The sequence below is a fragment of the Eutrigla gurnardus genome (assembly GCF_963514095.1).
Source record: "Eutrigla gurnardus genome assembly, chromosome: 17".
NCBI lineage: Eukaryota > Metazoa > Chordata > Actinopteri > Perciformes > Triglidae > Eutrigla > Eutrigla gurnardus.
In genome coordinates, this window is record NC_139928.1 from 18577228 (window position 1) to 18596815 (window position 19588).

The 19588-nt window shown below is 44.6% G+C and overlaps 1 protein-coding gene and 1 long non-coding RNA gene across 8 annotated transcripts in view; one reads left to right on the forward strand and one right to left on the reverse strand.

The window, feature by feature from the left end:
* The window catches only part of pleca (plectin a), an 82153-nt gene that overhangs the window by 33558 nt on the left and 29007 nt on the right, over window positions 1-19588 (reverse strand). The window contains exon 1 of one of the 7 annotated variants that reach the window (XM_084031767.1): window positions 10902-11050. The exons of 3 other annotated variants lie outside the window; for them this stretch is intronic. In XM_084031767.1, the coding sequence (XP_083887893.1) occupies window positions 10902-10941 (40 nt within the window). In that variant the 5' untranslated portion in view covers window positions 10942-11050. Of the gene's footprint in view, window positions 1-517; window positions 663-4582; window positions 4783-8483; window positions 8628-10901; window positions 11051-19588 lie in introns of those variants that run through there. 3 more of the 7 variants (XM_084031764.1, XM_084031762.1, XM_084031763.1) reach the window with 3 other exon arrangements.
* Window positions 13920-16073, forward strand: LOC311027656. Its single transcript, XR_014598618.1, has 2 exons — window positions 13920-13968; window positions 15923-16073. It is a non-coding gene; the product is annotated as an uncharacterized lncRNA (long non-coding RNA).

Below are 19588 nucleotides of genomic sequence, written 5' to 3' on the forward strand. Positions count from 1 at the left end.
CCTTTCATCCGCTCAGTCACACAAACCTCTAAGATGAGATGAGAGATATCAAGTCGCCTGGAGAAACGCCTGTTTGTTTGCAAGATATGTGAAAATCATCCGTTTCTGTTAACTGCATTAGAAGTTCAATAACAAGCTGTTCTTTTGCACATTATTTCTTGGTTCTTCCATCTTTCATACAGTCAGCCTTTCTTCTCAGCTGCAAAGATGCAGACCCAAACAATCACGTGAAAGCTATTCTTGCCAAATGTCTTCACTGCTTCATCGATATTTCGTCTCAAAATGGGTGTCAGCCCAGTTGACCAATAAAAAGAGGAAACACCATGACACATGAAGGGGCGGGGCCCCGTTTGATAAAAGAGAGGCAGAAGACCATTGCAGAGTAGACGAACGGAGACTCTATATGATATTAAACCACATTAATTTTTAAAATAAAGTGCGATGGATTCAACTGAACTATTTCCTGAATCAATCAGAATTGCTGCGACAAAAACAATGAAACAAAGACCAACTCTACCTTTCCTGTGATCCATGGCCTTCAGCACCCCCTGATAGATCGAGTCCTCTAAGAAGACCCCGTCACTGCCCACACTGTCAGAGGAGTAGTTTCTGAATCTCAGCTCCGTCGCCATGGCGCCCTTATCTCAGTGATCAACAATCAGAGGCCTCTGCAGGTGAGAGGCGATGTCTACTTTATCTACTTCTCCTTCTTCTAGCCTGGAACGCTGCTTCACAGTGAAGCCCTGTAGTTAAGTGGGAGTGTTCAAGCCACTGATTCAGTTCCTGAACACAAGTCTTACTCCCTTTTTTCCTCCCTTTTCTGTCTCTGACATTCTATGCTGCTATTTTTTTTTTTTTTCACCAGCCCTTGCAAAATGCCTGCCTGCGGGCTACAATGTCAGAAGCTGTCATTCACTCCACACACATCTGTGGAAGGAGAGGGAAGATTCTCCCCTCCTGGCCCGGCCCTGTTATGTAAGGCACACCCGACCCCACCCACCACACCTCAACAAAGACCCTCGCTCAGCCCCCAACCCAAACAGACCTCTGCACTGATTACATCCAAATGCATGGGAATGCAGGCCTTCATTAACATCCCTGTGTCTCGAGATTGACGAGCTCAAAGACCACAATTTATCTGATATAACTGTTAAACATTTTCAAACTCATTTGAAAACACTGGCAGCCATGATTTCAGTCAAAATACAAAATTTTTAATGCACCCAAAAATAAATAAATATGATAATTTTCACATTTTATTTTCTGGCATCAGAGCTTATTGTGCTGCTGTAAGATCCCATCATTTTTACTAAAATATAAAAAGCTGCATGTTCAGTGATACACCACCGAACTCAAGTCTCTGAAAGCAGTTTTTTGCGTCGTAAAACAAATGCATGCAAATTAAATGCATGTTAATAGCAGCAAATATTTCGTTGATGATATTTTCTGTGTAAAAACCTTATGGAATCTACTTCCAGTCACTTTTAACAAGCAAACCAGCAAAAATGCTGACAATGATGAGACAAAGGTTTATGGAAGATTATCTTCAGAGAAAGGTCAAAGGTCAAAAAGGAGCTTTAACGGTGGTCTTCCGAGGAAGGAAGGGACTTGTTTGTCAAAAAAAGACAGGGGTCAGACCAAGCTGTACAGAAACGGTCCCGGTGGAGCTTGTTAACCCAAAGTGAACTCCACGTGAGCAGGCTAGCGGTCACCAGAGTGTGGTCGGCGGCGGTAAGGCCCGTCGGTGGGGCTGGACATGCCCCACAACCACCACAGAGCCTCAATGGAGAGCCTGTTCTTCAACACAGAGGAGACCTGGCAGCGGAAACAACGTCCTCAGCCATTTCTCGACACGGTGCAATCACAAGAAAAACCTCGAGCGTGAGCGCTCTTCCACCATCAGGACACAATTACCGGGGAAACCGGCACCGGGCGGTTGGTCTGCGTACATGAGGGAGACAGCGGGCGTTTGTTGTTTTTGAGTGAGCGTAAATACGAGAGAGAATCCGGCAGCAGGAATAATAGAAGCTTTTAAAGATCTCTAATGAGAAAAAGCTGTGCGACTAACATTTTATTTGAAGCACTTGGCTTAGATTATTTTTCTTAGATTAACTTTTCCAATTTGGAATAAGTTACTTGGACAAGAACTACACTGCCAGCAGAACATGTTCCCAGAAACAAAGCAGCTATTGTGTCTTTGTGTGGATTAACCACAGTGGGTGTCCATGTGCATGAGTGGTGAAAAGAAAAGGAGAACTGTTACTGCATCATTTATGTAAACTTCTGTCCAACTGAACAAAATGTTTAGTTCTTTAACTAGCACCTCCACACTCCCACCTTCATGTCCTACAGCACCTAAATACCTGCAACACCTTTCACCCTAGGGAGCATCGGTATTCCGTGCAGAAACTGAGACAAGACAGAGGAGGAGGAGATGTTTTTGATACCTTGACAGGGCGGTGGCTTGTTGGGACTTGAGGATGTGGAAGCGGCAGATCTCAACTCGACACTATAGGCTGTTTATGTGCCGAAAGTTAAATCCTAGGATCTAAATGTTGACTTGTAGTAACCGGGGGACGAGAGCAGTTATATAATGTGTGTAAATGATGTGCAGCTCCCAAAACTATGGATGAATCATTTGTACATTTGTGTCTTCACCTCATCAGATGCAGTAAGATTAGTTCTGATTTGACTTAAAACCCAATTTGTTATGTTGTAAAATAACAATGTGATGTAATTTATATAATGTTTTAACAAGCGGTCCTGACAGCAGCGTGCCGAAGGGTGGATTTTTCCTCCCTCCCAGTTAATGACAAAAATGTGCTGATAAGCCCGAGCACGGACAGCTGATAGGAGTTTTACGATGACAGGTCTGGCGTGAGGCGCATTCAAGTCGATGCATTCCTGAGGACGCGCCCACCCTCCTCGCAGACAGGGGGAGCCGCCCCTCTGCAATAACACCGCCCCGGCCCCAAAAACTCTCGTCTGCCTGTTCATCTGTGCAAGTGACAGCATGCGATGGCGAACGGCGGTGTCATCCGGCGAACAGGTACGGATGGAGTTTATGATGGCGGGGTGATGGTATGACAGTTCAGGGTCCTCCCCGAGCGTCTGCCAAGGAGAGGAATGAAAACCCCAGGGCATTATGGGGCAGATCCAACCCGGAGATGGCAATGAAGGGGGGGAAAGCATGCACGATCACAGAATAAGACAGGGCTCTGTCTGTTATTATAACTGTGAGGAATGTATTCCTTCTCAAAACAAACTCAGGTGCTGATAGGCGGTGAAGAAAAAAAAACAGCTTTGAGATGCAGATGGATAAACTCAAAGCATTTACTTGCCCTCTAAGTCTCCCTCATTATGTTTTCTCTCCATAATTATTCAGGGTTGATGACTCCAATGCTTTTTTTAGGGGCGTATGCATAAAAAAACACCATGTTAATAGCATCACGTGGCGTCTAAAATATATTATTACAATATTCACGGATTGATGATCTTCAGACGCGACAAATAAAGAGAAGATGAGGTTACGGCTCAACACGAGTTTGTCTCCCTCTACTGGTGGAAAAGCTGCAGTGCATACCCACAGGAAAGTCTGAATCTGTAATAACAATGTAATATATAACCAGCAGCTGACAGCCCTCTTTGATCTGGATCCCTTGTCAGAGTTCACGCTACTGTTGAGAAAGTCCAAGGGCACTCGGGGACCCTGCAGTGTTGACTCATGCTCACGGACAGTCACTTTGAAATATGGGAAGAGTGATTTGTGAGAGCGATTGCCATGACGACGCAGCAAAAACACACAAGAGTCCAACAGCGTACTGTTGACAGTGGAGCGGTTTTCGACCCTCAAACCTCTGGAGGGGAAAAAAAAAGGCATTTCTCACAGCAGTTAAAAGTCAAAGTCCATGCAAATAAGAAATAAAGAAGATCTGATAAATGATGTTGGTTCACAGCGTGTAATCAGTGGGGAATAAAACAGTAGGGACATTCCCATCTGAAAACTGAATGTTTACACAGTTCAAGTGTCAACAGTGGTCGTCTCTCTAGGGAGCGATGAACATTATCCAACCTAATCACAGCTCATCAGAGTCCTCCTCTTCGGATGACGGACCTCTGAGTTCACAACATGAAGACATCAAACCTTCCAAAGAGAGTTTACATGACCTTTACCTTTGCATTGTTGATTAATCTGATCAACTTCTTGTTAAATCCACCAATCATGTGGTTGATTAAATCAGTTGATTATCATTACTGTAGAGAATGGTTGCATTTGGGAACATTTTCTGCAGTTATGTTAATGTGTTACTGCAAAATAAGCTGAGATTGCTCATAATATTATCTTAGTGTCCACTTCTAAACAAGTGCAGTCAAAGTTAATAAAACAATAAATACATATTTTAAAAAGAACAAACTTTGCTACGACTGTTTTGACCCTCGGGGCTTGCTGTATTGTTGGTGGAGGGGAGGAAAGGGTTAAGCTCACCATCACCATCATCACCCAGCAGCCCCTCCCAACCCGAACATCCTCCCACCACTACAGACGCGCGCGGATGGAGCGGCGGCCGGGCGCGCTACCTACCTGCGCAGCACATCCGACTGTACAGATGGGAGCCCACTTCTCCGCAGCTCATTTGGTGGATGTAATTAGTTCGTCGATGTATGATGATTCCGGGCTGCAGAGCGCCGCACCAGGACGGCACGGCGGAGCGCATCGTGTCCTCCACCTCGGCCATCCTGGTGTGTGTTTGTGCCGCGCGTAAACGACCGGACTTTCCCCCGAAAACGCCCCCTGACTCGCGTGTCTCTCGTGAGTGGAACCAGCCCCTCAACACTTCTCTCTGCCCGAGCCGCACGGAGGAGTCAGATTGCAGACACTTTTGTCACAAGCCCGGCCCACTTTTGTTCTGTGGAGTGAGATGAACCGCGGAGATCTCTGCTGATCCATCCTCGCCCGTCGTCGCGTTGGTTCTAACGACGTGTGCCATCGAAGCGCGTCTGGGAGGGACGTCCCCGAAATAAACGACGACACGCTCTCCTTACTTCAGCATGATGTCTGCCCAGATTACATAACCCCCCCCCCCCCCCCCCCCCTCAGACCCCCCGAATGCAAAGCATGAACGAGAATAAGTCGTGGGAAGACGCATGTGATGATTAAAACCGCTTCGTGGCTAATGACTGCTAACAAAGGGCAGAGTGCGCGTTTAACGGCGTTTTCGCGCGGGTGATAAATCACCACGGTCACCCCCCCCCCACATGTACAACAGCTGTTAGTCATAAATTACTCCAACATGGGAGTTTTGTTTTCTTCCTGTCTTTCCTAACATTAAGAAATACTTCGCGCACACAAGCATCCTTTATTGGCTTATATTCAAGTTAAGGCAGCGCACAAACCGCCAGGCAGTAAATCCATTTTATGTCTATGATCTGGCTGCAAAGACTGTAATTTAACCAGCAACATAACTCAACTTAAAGGGACAGTCATCTTTACATCTCCAGTCAGGGCATAAAATCCCAAATTATGTCATTTTCCCCCCAGGAGTTGGTTATAAAAGCACAGATATTTAGCTTTTATTTTAAAGAATTATTTAGCAAATTAAAAGATCTTGGTGGGAACACATAACTGCATATGTACACACTTTTTTAAACGCAATTGTTTGATTTTTCACTGTTTTTTTGAATAAAATATTTAACTTTAACTTTGATGTGCTTTTAAATTCATGGATGTTGTCAGTTAAAAAAAAAAGAAAAAAGTGCGTGTCTGACAGAGAAATTCAAAGAAGGAAGGAGAACTAATAAATCCGTCTGCGTAGTTCGCTGGATCTCAGCACTCAAATGATGCAGCAAACAACAGCCTGATTAGGAGAACTGACTTCAACAAATACAGGCAACAATTAGTTTGTTTCATTAATTCATAATGAAATAATTGCATTATATCAAACTAAATGTGTCTCTTTAATGTCTAAAAACCCCTTTGATGATGGAGGATTGGGTGTTCAGACATCGGGATGCAGACTTCGGAGTCGTTGGTCCTTCACCCTCCGAAACATAATGAACTCAGATCTGAGCCGAGCCCCGGCCTCTGCAGGGTGCACCGATACTGAGGTTTACCACTAATGTGCTTCATGTTACGTGGGTTATTGTATTGCGGAGGGCATGTAGGGACACAGAGGGCGTATTTCGTTTTCAGCACTCGGCGGCCTTCAATGACGACATGTTTTTTGTCACTTTCCAGTAGAAGCGGAGCGGAGCCGTCCTCCCTCATCAACTCTGTTATTAGTGCCGCAGTGGAAGGAGACGGGGAGGTGAGTCACAGCTGCCCACCGCACGCCGAAACCTAAACCCGATCCTAAACCCAATCCTACTGTATGTGGCGTGTGGCTCAGTCTGGGTCCTCCGTGAACGCTGGTGCAGATTTGGGTGTGGCTTCCTGAACGGATTAGACATATCCAGTGTTGTGAAGAGCATGAAGCTCTCTAATCTTTTTGAGTCTTCAGAGAGCCTCGCACAAAACCGTTAATATAAAACCAACGATGAAATATCATTTAGAAAAAGAGGTGGTCAAGTTAAACAGAAGCCCTCTGGCAGAACCAATTAGTGTTTGTGATTAATAGAAACACATAATCACCTTATCTAAGCCCCTACAGTGGAAAAAAAAGGTCTTGAGGATCAGAATGAGGCCCCTTGAAGGGGTTTGTTATGATCGTAACCAGGATACACACAGACCACCGTCCCCAGTGTCGGGTTTACTACCATTAGCCGGCCCGCCATGTGTGAGCTTTTTTTAAACCTGGCTCTGGGTAAAATCCCTTTTACCTACTTTCACCTTCCCACTGTATCAAAGGCACCTTGTTGCTCCAGCAAACAGTTACACAAGTGGACAGGCAGCTGTGCCTTTACATGCAGCATGTGACGCTGCAGATGTTTGGACATGTGGTCACTGTTTACATTACAAGTCCAGTACCGGTCCGGTGTCAAGACTCTCCGGAAATCGATGGACACACCTCCCTCCTCTGTTGAGGATACATCATCAATTACAGAGAAGCACTGGGAAGAGGAAATATGACCGTTGCTGGCGTTCAGGGTGTAGACTTATTGTCTGCACTGCGGCAAACACACGGCTGAAAGCAGATCTCTTCAAATGCAAATCCACGGAAGGTAGAGATAGCGCGGGTTTTGCAATGCAATGTTTGCCCACAATTTACCAGTCAAACCACTCTTCCCGGCAGCCTTCAGCTGTGCACTGTTTACAGACAACACACTCCTGCTACCCAGACGAGGGGGACCTGATTCTATCTCTTCTCACTTTTGTTCTCCGATTTGCATATCAAAACTTTTCATGGTACGTTTGTTTTTCTGATGACTTGCCACTGCTTGCTCACAACAAACTCTCATCTACCCTTATCTACTCGAGGTGCGTCCTTCGTGACTTCCTTCGAAAAGGATTGTGCGGTTTATGATCCGACCGAGACCACTGGGAGCGATAGGGAGAAAGTACAGTGCCTGGCTTCAGTTTAGCAAAAACAACCAACCATTTCAGGGTGGCGGGCATCCTCCTATAAACACTTTACAGCTGGAATAATAAAGCGCAGGCTCCATGCATGCAGAGGAGTTAGGACGGGATTGTTTTAGTCTGCTCCATTGTCCAAAAAGAATGGTTGGATTAACTGGTTTCTCTCAATAGTTCCAGCAAAAGGAGAAACAACTGCCACCTTTAATCTACACCTGCAGGCTGTCAGTCAGGCCTTTAATTTCCCTCTGGGTGTGTCGCCTGTGTTTGACACCCCGGCATTGTGCCAACCTGTGTCAACACTACAATAAGCCTGTGTGAGGTGTGTCTGGTGACATTAACAACACAAAGATGTCTGCAGGTAACCTTCAGGCAAGTGAGTGGGTGAGGGTTTTTTAATTATTCTTATCTGGGGAGAAAGCATGTTAGGTATCTGGAGAGGAACTTTGCATACTGGAGAATGCCAGGAAGAAACCGGCTGAACAAGTCTACACACAATACAGGACAAATAAAGGTGCAGCGAGATAAGATACTCCGACTGGCCAAGGGCATAAACTCATCAAGTCACCTTAATAGAGCCACACAACTCATCTATATCCCTACAAAGACAGATCAGAGGAGAAAAGCTGATTCTGAAGAGTGCATCAAAGTTTTGACGAAGTCAGTCAGCCAGAATGCTCCACCTCCCACGCCATCACATTAGTGCCGGCATTTACAGGGTTAACTGCAACATCTCCTTACCACAGGAAACCCAGACGGGTGAGGGAAAAAAAGAGGGGGGAGTGAGGAAGAGAGAGAGAGGGAGTGTGTGTGTCACAAAAACACACAGGACACGAGCGAGCAGAGACGACGGACGAGAACAGCCGGCGAGAAAACTATTTGCGCAGGAAAATAAACTTTGATCTACGTTTCTCTTAAGGCGCCGGCGTTTCTCTCCTGAAGTAAGCAGATGACATTCACAGCTTTGTCTTACCTTGCTTCTTCCGCACTCTCCACTGCCACGCTAAGATTAAGGTAACGATGTGGCCCACAACCACCAGGGCTGGGAACACATTTCCAGGGGGCTTTGCCGGCATCGGGCCTGGTGGAAAGTGGAGAGTCCCACTTCTGAAGATAGACGGCAGGAGCCGGGGAGGGAGGTGGTGAGGGGTGAAAGGTGAGGGGGAGTGGAGGGGGGTGTGAGCGCCTCGCGCCTAGGGGTGTGGTGCCATCCCGGACTTTAAAACGAGCGGCGCGGCCAAGTTGTCCGTGACATTCACGAGAGAGGGAAGAACGAAAGCACACCCCTCCCTCGGCTCGCTTCCCTCTGACTCAGTCCTCTGGCACAAGTGGCCGATCTCCCTCCCTCCCTCCCCCGTTTGCACCGTACTTTACGCTTAACAATTCCTCTCTATCTCTTCTACACACTCTTCTTTGTTAGTTGAAATTGGATTCGTTTCCAAATTAGCACTAATACTCCCAGCACACGCAACTTTGGAGCTTTAAGGTGAAAGAAGTTTTGTCCTCCTGCGCGGCTCAAGTGACTCCGCCGGTTTTGCCCTCGCTGCTCGTCTGGCTCGCTGCAGCCTATCTGCAGGAGTTAATAATATATGAGGCAGTTTTGTGAGGGACACACACACACACACACTTCAGTCAGCCTTGATAAGAAGCACAACTAAGCTCAAGATCCAGCTTTGAGCCAGTGTCAAAGTTTCCAACTCACTCTATAGAATTTTCTTCTACCAAAAGAAGCCCCTTCAGTTATTTTCCATCGTGGTTCATGAGTCACAGCTCATCCAAGGCCAGTTCCGTCCCACTTTTCCAAATGTTTATACTGAAACCATGCCTCCCCAGTTTCATTTTCCCCTTCCCATAATAACCCACGCTATCAATTTATTCTCATTATGTAACTTCACTAGGTTTCCCTCGCCGTCGCTGTAATTGCTTCCTTATGCTTGGACAGCACAGTCAAGTTCCTATAAGCTTCCCGAAAACCTACTGAACCACATACTGTTTTACCACCAAGCATTTCAAAATATCCCTTCAACTTAACCCTTGAATCAGAAACGTTTTTCCTCTGGACAATTTCAACTTAACCTCAATGAATGACTTTCACAACACAATTAAAAAAAACAGATCAATGTGATAAATGATGAAAAGGTCATTCGCTGTGTGTGTGCCGCCATGTTGCTTTGACGTCAGGTTTATCAGTGAACTGGAGCCCGATAAATCCTCTAGTTTCCGACTTTAAATAACGACCTGAATGACTTTTCCATTGCACTTCTCCTTATTGGAGGTCGTTCTTTTAAGCTAATAGCTACGTACATGGAAAGTAGCTAAAACTGTAAACCCTTTCCACTCGTCTCTAATAAAAAACAATTCTAAAAGCCAAAAAAAGCTTGCATCACCGCTGAGACATCAAAACCATCTTGCTGCAGGCAAAACGGCGTCTCTGCCAGCCGTTCTGTTGTCAGAACAACTATGTCGGTGTGCACCAGAAACAGCGTCACCGCCGAAACCCAACACCAAGACCGGTGTCATGATCACACGTCCACGACAATGCAATGCCACATGCCAACCGTGCTCCATAAAACGAGCAGAAATAGACGCCAGAACCTCCACCTCAAGCCACTTATGGCATGAGCACAGCGTTAAATAACACCGAGGAGGATTTAGAATCGTCTTTCTTACAGACTGAACAAACCCGGGTACAAACAAAGCTGAATGAATACATTTAAAGTTGCCTCACAGTGGAGTCGGGAACAGAAGCTAATGCACACCCACAACCAAGAAGAAAGGGGGATTGTAAGTGAGTGGTTTTTAGCTGAAATGTTGGCAGATTATTCTGAGGGAGACCTTATATGATCCCAGTTTTTAAAATGTCATCCAGATTCCCCAAAGCCTTAGAAACTGTCAAATTGGCAATTAGTCCCAGTGAAGACTGGGCAAAGGGAATAAAACCAAGGGAGCAGCACAGACGTCTGGAATAAATTCCTTCCAGCCCTCCTTCATGGGAGGAGCCGGCCCCCTCCCACTCTCCTCACATGGTTTGCTCAATGATTCCCATATTGCGATACATGCTCTGCATACCCACGCAAAGGCAATAAAGACAAACTTCACATCAGTCACGTGTAAAAAAATATTTTGATTTCATGCCTCAGTCGCTAATGACAAAGATTACCCAAAGGACAAAGGTAAGTGAGCAATGAGAGGAATGTCAGAGATGTTTTTAATCAGCAACCTTCTCAGAAGAGAGACTGATGCTGGGAGTGGCAGTGTCCTCAGATGCCATGCATAATGCAAAAAAAAAAAAAAAAAAAAAACTCAACTACGTTTATTCCTGCTGTAGCATCCCTAAATGCACTGATACAGTCTAAAGTGAAAAATCCCCGTAAAAAAAAAGCAAACCTACCAGCCGGCGGTCCTGGACAGAAACAGCAGCATAAGTCCATCTTTGCTCTGCGCCTTCGCAACTTTTAGGGAAAATACTGGACTGCCAGGGAGTCAAATCTGACCTCGCGACATTGTGTTCTGTTGAAAAGCAGGGGGGCGGGCTGAAAAAGCAAGCTAAAAAAGAGAAAAAAAAGAGAGAGAACCGGAGGCTCGGCTGGGAAGTGAGAACTAGACAGCGTTGCGAGTTTGACTTAATTTGTGAGGCTTCCTCAGTGGAAACAGCATCTGGTGGTTTCTGACAAGCTCCACTGGATGGAATCCATGTGCAGGACTCCAGAACCTCCCAGGGACACATTCACATTTTCTTATAGGATTTCGACAAAGAGCGGAAAACGTGACTTTTGCCAGCAAGCTACAATAACAAAGGCTTCTCTGTGAACGTCATAAAAAAGTTGGCAACAGATAAATTATGAGCCCACTTCCACAGGATATGGATCACTCTGTATGACTAGTTAATAGCTAAGACAGCGGGACCTGGAACATCTGACTGATTGTAAATATATATATAACATCAATAAATTACAACAGATAGTGTTTATGTAAATGTTTGCTTCATTTGGCTGTAAATATAATTGTGGATTTTAGAGATCCATTTCTTGCAACTTTTATGATACGCTAAAGATAAACTGTACTTGATTTGATATTCAGCAAAAATGCCAAAGATTCCAGTTCCTCAAATTCTATAACTGCAGATTAAATATCTAATTTTGGACTGTTAGTTGTATTAAATGAGCAAAAACAAACATTGCTTGCAGCCCAACAGACAGATGACAACCAAGTAAAACTAGAAATGTATTCAAGGCAACATACAGTCTGAGCACCTTGAAGGCATGTTATCTATGCAGCTGTGTATCCTTTGGGAGCCCACCCAGACCTCATACTTCACTGTGATGCCTTGTATACACTTATTACAGTCTTATCCTAGCGTGAGACGTGAAGCAGCCAATCAGGAGCCCTCCAGCTGCCCACAGCCCCTGGGTTTAGGGAGCAGGGAACATGATCCCAGACAGTGCCAAGCTGCGTGGGTGGTGTGGTCTTCAGTGTAAAGCTATGAACTATAATCTCCTTCAAACTTATTCTCTAAATAAACACGGGGATCAGAATAAATCAGACACTATTTTCTGGTAAAAAAAGAAAAAAAAAACCTAAGGAAGATGTAAAACAATGTGTTAATGAGAAACACAAAGCCCTGTTCTAGACCGTTATCTGATACACTGGCAGCGGCAGACACACCCATGCTGTACCTGCTGCAGCCTCTCTGGTCCTCTACACAAGCAGAGACACACCAGAAAGTACTTCTGTGCTGACACCTCTTGGTAAGAAGACAGAACTGTTCCAGCAACGGAGACTTCCTACCTTGGCCGTGTTGAATCAAAGCCTCCATGAAGTCTCGAGAGCGATTCGTTTCCATCGAAGCTCAAGTGGTTTCTCGCCGATTTCCTTATATAATAAATGCAACTTCTAATGCTATGGGAGTCTGTGTGCTAGTCCATAAACACACAGTATGGTCCGTTTGAATGCTGGAGTTTATGTTCAGTGCAGGCTGGGCTAAAACACTGGAGGGCAGATGAAAGGTGGCAACTGCCACATGTTCTCATCCAGACTGCTTTGCCCTTTTTGCAGAGGCATGAGGGAGGAAAAGCTGAGTGTGGCTCAATTGGGCTCACATTTCCCGGTCTCTCTCTCTGCTTAGTCATATATCAACCCTGACAATGGAAAGTTTCCCAGCAGGCTGCATATTAAGGTAAAACCCTAAATATGTGGCTTATGGAGAATCCCCGATCATCGTCAAGCTGAAATGTTGGGTCAGTCTTCATAATAATGAACTGAAAAATCTGCATGTCCTGTGAGATGAGGAGAAAATGACAGGACGGTCCGTGCATGATGTGCAATACAGTAGCAGGACAGCAGCTAAAGCAGATCACTTTTCCCCCAGCAGATGGCAGAATGAATCACAACTCAATACCAACAATGTCTACATGTGTGTAGAGTATCTATACAGGAAGTGAAATCTCAAAATCTAACATGTTAAAATATCTTCTAATTTATCAATGTATTTATTTTGCACCATCCATGAAAAATGCTTGTATAGTAAAAATGAATATCTACAAAATGTAATATTAGCTAAATAGAGTTCTTTAAGTAGCAAAAGTAGCCCTCAATTCAATTCCCAACTAATACATATATACCGGATATATATATATATATATATATATATATATATATATATATATATATATATATATATATATATATATTTACATGCTTTATGTAATGAAAGCTGTTCTACAGCATGATAAAGCCCAAGTTCCCCATGAGGATACACTGGATGTGTCATAATAGTCTAAAATTAAATACTAGGCTGACTGCCTGTGTAGACACAGTATAGTGTTGAGCAAGTCACTCAGGAATTGTAATATTAATTATTTTGTAATATTTGTTAATGATAACTTTAACTTTAAAAATAATAATTTACTCATTGAAACACATTGCATCGATTTCATAACTGGTGATGCAAGCAAGACACCGGCTGGCCCAATTCTTCATTCCCAGTAAAATGACACCTCATCGGCAGTCTGGTTGTTATTTAGCTGTATGGAAAATGACAAGACCATTACTTGTATCGTTGGAAGATCAAATTATCGCTCTCTCCACCTCACAAACACAAAGCAGCGCCCATAGCAACGCTCAGATAGACTACTGCAGACAGGAGAAACCAAGAGGAAACAGACAGAGAGGAGGAAGAGGAAGAACTAAGATTAGATCAAACCTTCCAGGATCTCAGGACACCCCTTCTGATGCTCCGTCTCAGGGTCCTCTGTGAGGAAGCCTTGGTCTATCTGAAGCAGAGTGGTCTTCAGGGCAACAACCGGACACTCTGAAGGGACTACAGGGCCGGGACAGCCTGACCCAAAGGCTGCACTGGTGGAGGTCTCTGAGGTGACATGAAACTCTGCAATGGTCTTCTCCATGGTACTGTCCACCACTGTTTCTGTGGCGGCTGATGGAGGGGTTGCTGAGTCATGGTAAGGATGAGACTGAGGGTCTGCTCGGGTCACAGGGCCGAACTCAACCATTTCTTTAGTCAACAAATCAGCTTCCTCAAATACCCATTCCTTGTTAAAGTCCTGTTGTTCTTTATTTTCAGTAAACTTTACAGACAAAGGGATTATTTGCTGGTCCACCACCACATATTCAACCTCAGGTAATACCTCTCCAGATACCTCCAAGGCTAGATATGAGGTTTCTCCTCTTGTCACAACTGGGATCAATTTTTCTTGCCACTCCTTAATGGCATCCTCCTGCATCTTCACACATTCTGCAGGTGGATGAGCTGCAGTCACCTCAACAACCTTCTGCAGGACTTCTTTCACTGTGGGGATCTCTTTTGATAACTTTGGCACATTTGAACAACGTGGGCCTAAAGAAACAGATAGCTTGGCTGAGTCAGAACCTCTGGTGACTCTGTCCTCAGCAGGGAAACAAGAAGCTCCAAAAGGTTTACGGTTATCCTCTTTTTCCCGGTGTTCCTTTCCTCTGCAGAAACCCTCGTCTCTCTTCAAAAAGGTCTTCATCTGAACAGCGGGCCTGCCGACTGATGCATCACATTGGTAGGAACCTCTGAAGTTCTGTGGAGGCCTCCAAGATTCTTGTCTCTCTTCTCCAACTCTCTTGTGGCGGTAAATGTGCCTATCCATCGTGGCCTCCTGGATTTGTCTTCCAGGCTTGGGTTTTGGGAAGGACGATGTGGGGCCCTTCAAAGTTTTGACTCGGTCGGCGGATGCAAGGTGACTAACACTTTGAAGGGGTGCAGGCATGATCTCTGGAGGCAGGTGCAGGTAATCCCGCAGGTACGCTATCCCTTCGTCGGTAAGATAGTAGTAGGCGTGTTTCCAGACAAAAGTCTCCCTGACGAAGCCCTTAGATTTGAGAGAGCTCATGGCGCAGATCACCTTTAGGTTGGCAACACCCTTGACGTCAGGGTGCATGGATTGTGGACGCTTGTCCTTCTTGGCCACAATGACACCATCTCGGAAGATGAGCTCATAGATTGCCCTCAGGTCGGCTAAAGGCATTATCATTCCGGCCACCATTTTGACTTGGATGGGGTTTTTTTTTTTTAGCTCTTTGAGGAATTTCTTCTCGAAATATTTCCGAACACTGCCACTTCAACATGCAACGGTCCCATGCAGTAACATCACAAAAACGAGCTTGATCCTGATAAAGGATCTCTTTACTAAAATGTCATCATGAGTCAGCATGGCAGAACAGCGATGTTCACAACCCCTCCTACCTTTCTGAGTCCCAAGTCGAAAGACAAACCGAGTGGACGAGAAGCGAGAGGGAAGAAAGGAGGAGAATTCAAGGGGGTGTGTGCACGTAAGATGGAAACAGAAACCTAAAGCATCAGAGGGAGAAGGTTTGTATCCTGTGTGGCTGATGGGGAATCAGCTATAAACACATCGCCATCTCATTAGCTATTCCAACATATGAACAAGCAAATACAAAGAAAGAGGCTTCACTCCCCTGTTGATTGCTGTTCATTTACTCGTGTTGGAGAGCATAAAGCAACGTAACATCCTTGGTCAACTATTAAGGTTGGTAATAGGTAACTTTGAATCACAGGATATATTGAGAAAGCTGGTGGAGAACTAACGCTCCTTTTGTGAAACCAGGGAGAAAGAAGATGAAAAGATTCCTCTGATGAGCAGAAGAGACGACACATAACCCGCTATCAACACACCGAGGCTACAACTTTAAAAAGCAAAAGATCGTTGGTATTTAACATGTCACTTCAGCAACGTTGTCGGTACAAAATGAACAGCACTCTTTTTATGTTAAACTTGCTGAAGGTATCCATTACAATATACTGTCACATCTAATATTTCCTTCCAAAGGTCAGGAGTTGTGTCAGAGTTCTTGAATGTCTTGTGGAAAAAAAAAAAGAGAGTCCACCATCTGTCGCTATTTTTCCCTCAGCAGCCAGAGCCCACATCCCAAACCAGCCAACTCTGCAAACCAAAATGGAAAAGCCATCAAGTCACTTCTTTCCCTTAAGAGAAGACAACTGTGCCTGTGTTTTATTCTTTGGTGCTGAGCCTCTTCTGAGAGTGATCGACAGTGGAAAGCAGTACTGAGTCCAGGATGAAAGTAGGTTGGCATCGGGGCTAACAATTCATGGAGGAGGTTTGGAAATGTTTGCAGGGGATGGTGATTTTTCCCTATGAGCCTTTAAAAAAGGTGTTGGGACTGTGCCCTCCTGGAACAGCTTCAGTTCTTCCTGTAATAAATATCAGAATAAAGTAAATGCTACAGTCGGGCGGCAACCACGATGGAGCTAAACCAGGGCAATCGTTTTAATCGTTTGAAGAAAAGAAAACAACTTGAAATTCTCTCTACTGGCCATCAGGGGGCGAGTCTGATCGTATGGAAGTCTATGAGAAATTAACCCTACTTCTCACTTGATTTATTTAGGATTTGGCTACAGTGTAATCACATTAAGTGCCCCAGACTGTTCATGGCATCTAATACAGTGAAGAGTGATGAGAAAACTGACACTTAAACGTGCAAACATCTGTTAGCACTCGTTAGTTTCGAGGAGTAGCGGTTTTGTAATAATGAAAATCACCCTTCGCCTGTTTGCTTGTCACCCTGTTTGTCAAAAGAGATGAATGTGAAACAGATTTCCTATTCTCTACTGGGAGCAAGGTTTCATAATAAATCCAGGGAGTAGCCGTATGCAGAAGAGGCATAAGGTTAGTAAGAACCTGGGTTAAACAGTATTAGTTAATAATTCTTACAGTTAAATAGATGCTTTGTGTGTAGGCCGCATACAACTATGTTCAAATAATATTTGAAAGTCCTTTTCGTCACACTATGAACCCTGCAGCTGGAGGTAACCCCACCCATCCGGGACAACCTTAAAACAATCACTGCAGATTTGTTTGTGCCAGACACGGCTCCACTGCAGATCAAACCAGGCAAATGATGTGCTGCCAGTTCCCTGGTATTTTGATAGCCAATGATGATATACTGAAGCGGTAAGTGAAGATATCTGAAAGAACGAATCACAAATCATAAACATGGCTGAACTGCTGCTTTGCCAGCATGGGTAAAGCCTTGATAAATGGCATGGCAGATTAAATCCGTCACGCCAGAAGAAAACTCTCTCCAAGTGCAAGAATTCCGTGGTATTTAGATTCATCTTAAACCTGGAGGCCTGGTTTGAGTTGGTTATTCCACCTGCTCTTCATTACCTGTCCTTTGAACCACGGCAACAACAGACGTTTGTTTGGTTGCTATCACCAAATGGCAGATGGAGAGAAATGAAATGGTCTGCATCGGACCTTTTCCAACCTTCAGCTCTCAACTAAAGTTGAGTACACAAAGTAATACTTACAAATGTATAAATAAACACTACGTGGTCACAAATTCATTTTCAACCAAATGGGAATTAACACACTGAGTGGAAACTTCTTAACATCTGGATAGAGAAAAAGCAACAACATTGTGTGTAGCTACTACATATGAATAGGTGTACCGGCATGCTAAACGTTTTCCTGGATATAAATGAAGACACCGTTTAATTGCGTCCCTCTTTGAGCCGTGGTGAAAGCTCATTGCCATGGTGGAAGAGGCAGCCGACTAGAGAATGGACACAACCAAAGGTGACAGAGCCTCCATTTTGAAAACAAACCCATTCAACTCCTCTGGCTGATGAAGTGCTCTCTGCATTCCAGCACAGACTTTATAGTGAGTAATTAAAGCTATATGGTTGTCTTCCAAGTCGTTAAAGGCAGCTTTGCATTTTCTGACATTTAGAAGCGGAGTATTGGGAAAAGTCCTACACACGGACACACACATCTAGTAGTCAACACTCTGACTAGTCCACAATGATTACAATCTAACATGCTGATCAATAAACACCTGAGGCTATTCTGCTCAACAGTAAACGGCCTGCAGTGAAATTAAAGCCAGCGGGTGTCACTTCATCTTTCTTCTTCTATGTTCCATCTGTTTTCTCTGATCTAGAGTTGGATCTCACATCTGTCTGCCTGATGTTTTTGTTCACTGAATTCAAAAAATCTTTTATTCAAAATAATATATTTCACCCAAGGCAGACAGATTCTCCGCTGATGTGTCTCAGAAAAAAATCATCCTTTTAAAGAGTAAAAAACAACTTGGGGCCGTAGGGTTGACCACCAATTTAAAGAGTTTCTTTGTCAGAAAACATAGATGACAAAAACCTTATTATTTAGGCTTAATGTTGACACAACACAGCTGACACAAACCAGCCGTGTGTATAAATAAGCAGTCAGCTGAGGTTAAGTAGGCCAGCGGGGCAACACAGACTTTCCCTGGATTCACACCTTCATGACTGGAAACTGCCCTCTAGCAAGAACAAGCCTGCAGGATATGTAGAGGCGTGAATCTTCACAATTCAATTTTGACAAAAAATTGACAATAACATTTTTTTTTAAAGAGCAGAAAGCATAGCTGGGAAATGTGTATCATGCTGAGGAAAATGAGAATACGAATAAGTTTTACGTAAAGAAGCCAAACGAAGAAAGAATAATGGGTGATGTTGGGGGTGGTTATTGCTTTGCTCAAGGGCACATCTGCAGCATCCAGGCAGCTCTCTAGCTACCAGTCTACCTCCATACTCGACCCTCGGTTCCCAAGCCCCGTACCCGCGGACTGAGCACCCAGTCTGGGCCTGAGGAAAGTCCATCATGATTCAATCTTCATGAGGATGTTGGACAAAGAAAAACAAAACATTTCAGCGCTGCACACCACTCAGGCTGGAAGTGTTGTTCAGTACACAAGCAACTGAACATGAGCTGTCTCGAGGGCAATTGGGGTAAAATGTCTGTCAGTATGAGCAGCTAATGGACGCGCCACGTGTCTGACTGAAGCACCGAGACCTCAGAGAAAACCCTGAGAGGCTTCTCACGGAGGCGTGGAGCAGCTGCAGCGTCGACACCACGATACAAAGCATGTAAAGAGGAAACGCTGCTCAGTGCAAAGGTGACGGGGCCGAGTTCGTCTCAAAGATCACGGAGCTAAAATGGCCGGCTTGGAAAGCGGGATAATGGACGACTGCACTTTGCCCGAGTTGCCAGTTTGCCAAATCAGATCATAAGAATACTGTGTGTGTCTGAGAGGAACTACACCATGGATGAGGAAATACGAGTCTGTGTGTGTGTGTGTGTGTGTGTGTGTGTGTGTGTGTGTGTGTGTGTGTGTGTGTGTGTGTGTGGCCACTGCAGTGAGTCATCAAAAGCCCATGGTAGGGTGTGGCCGACCGAAGAATGCCTGTAACCATAGGAACATGACACACCACAGAAATATGAGCAAATGCACGAGGCCAGAACAGTGGTCAGAATAGATAGCATCGCTCCTGGCAACACACAAAAACAGTTAGTCTTTCCCGGAACTGAGAGTCGCTCAAGTGGTTCATCATCATGGAACCATGACTGACCATCTAAATCACATGATTAAAACGTAAAAAAAAAAGCAGACAAACTGGAAAAGACCGGATTGCACATTTTTTTAGAGAGGCTTTTTCACGTTACCATGCACACACTTTCATCTCCAGTCTATAAAGCCCAAATATAAACCCGACCACAGGAACGAGAGCGGTTG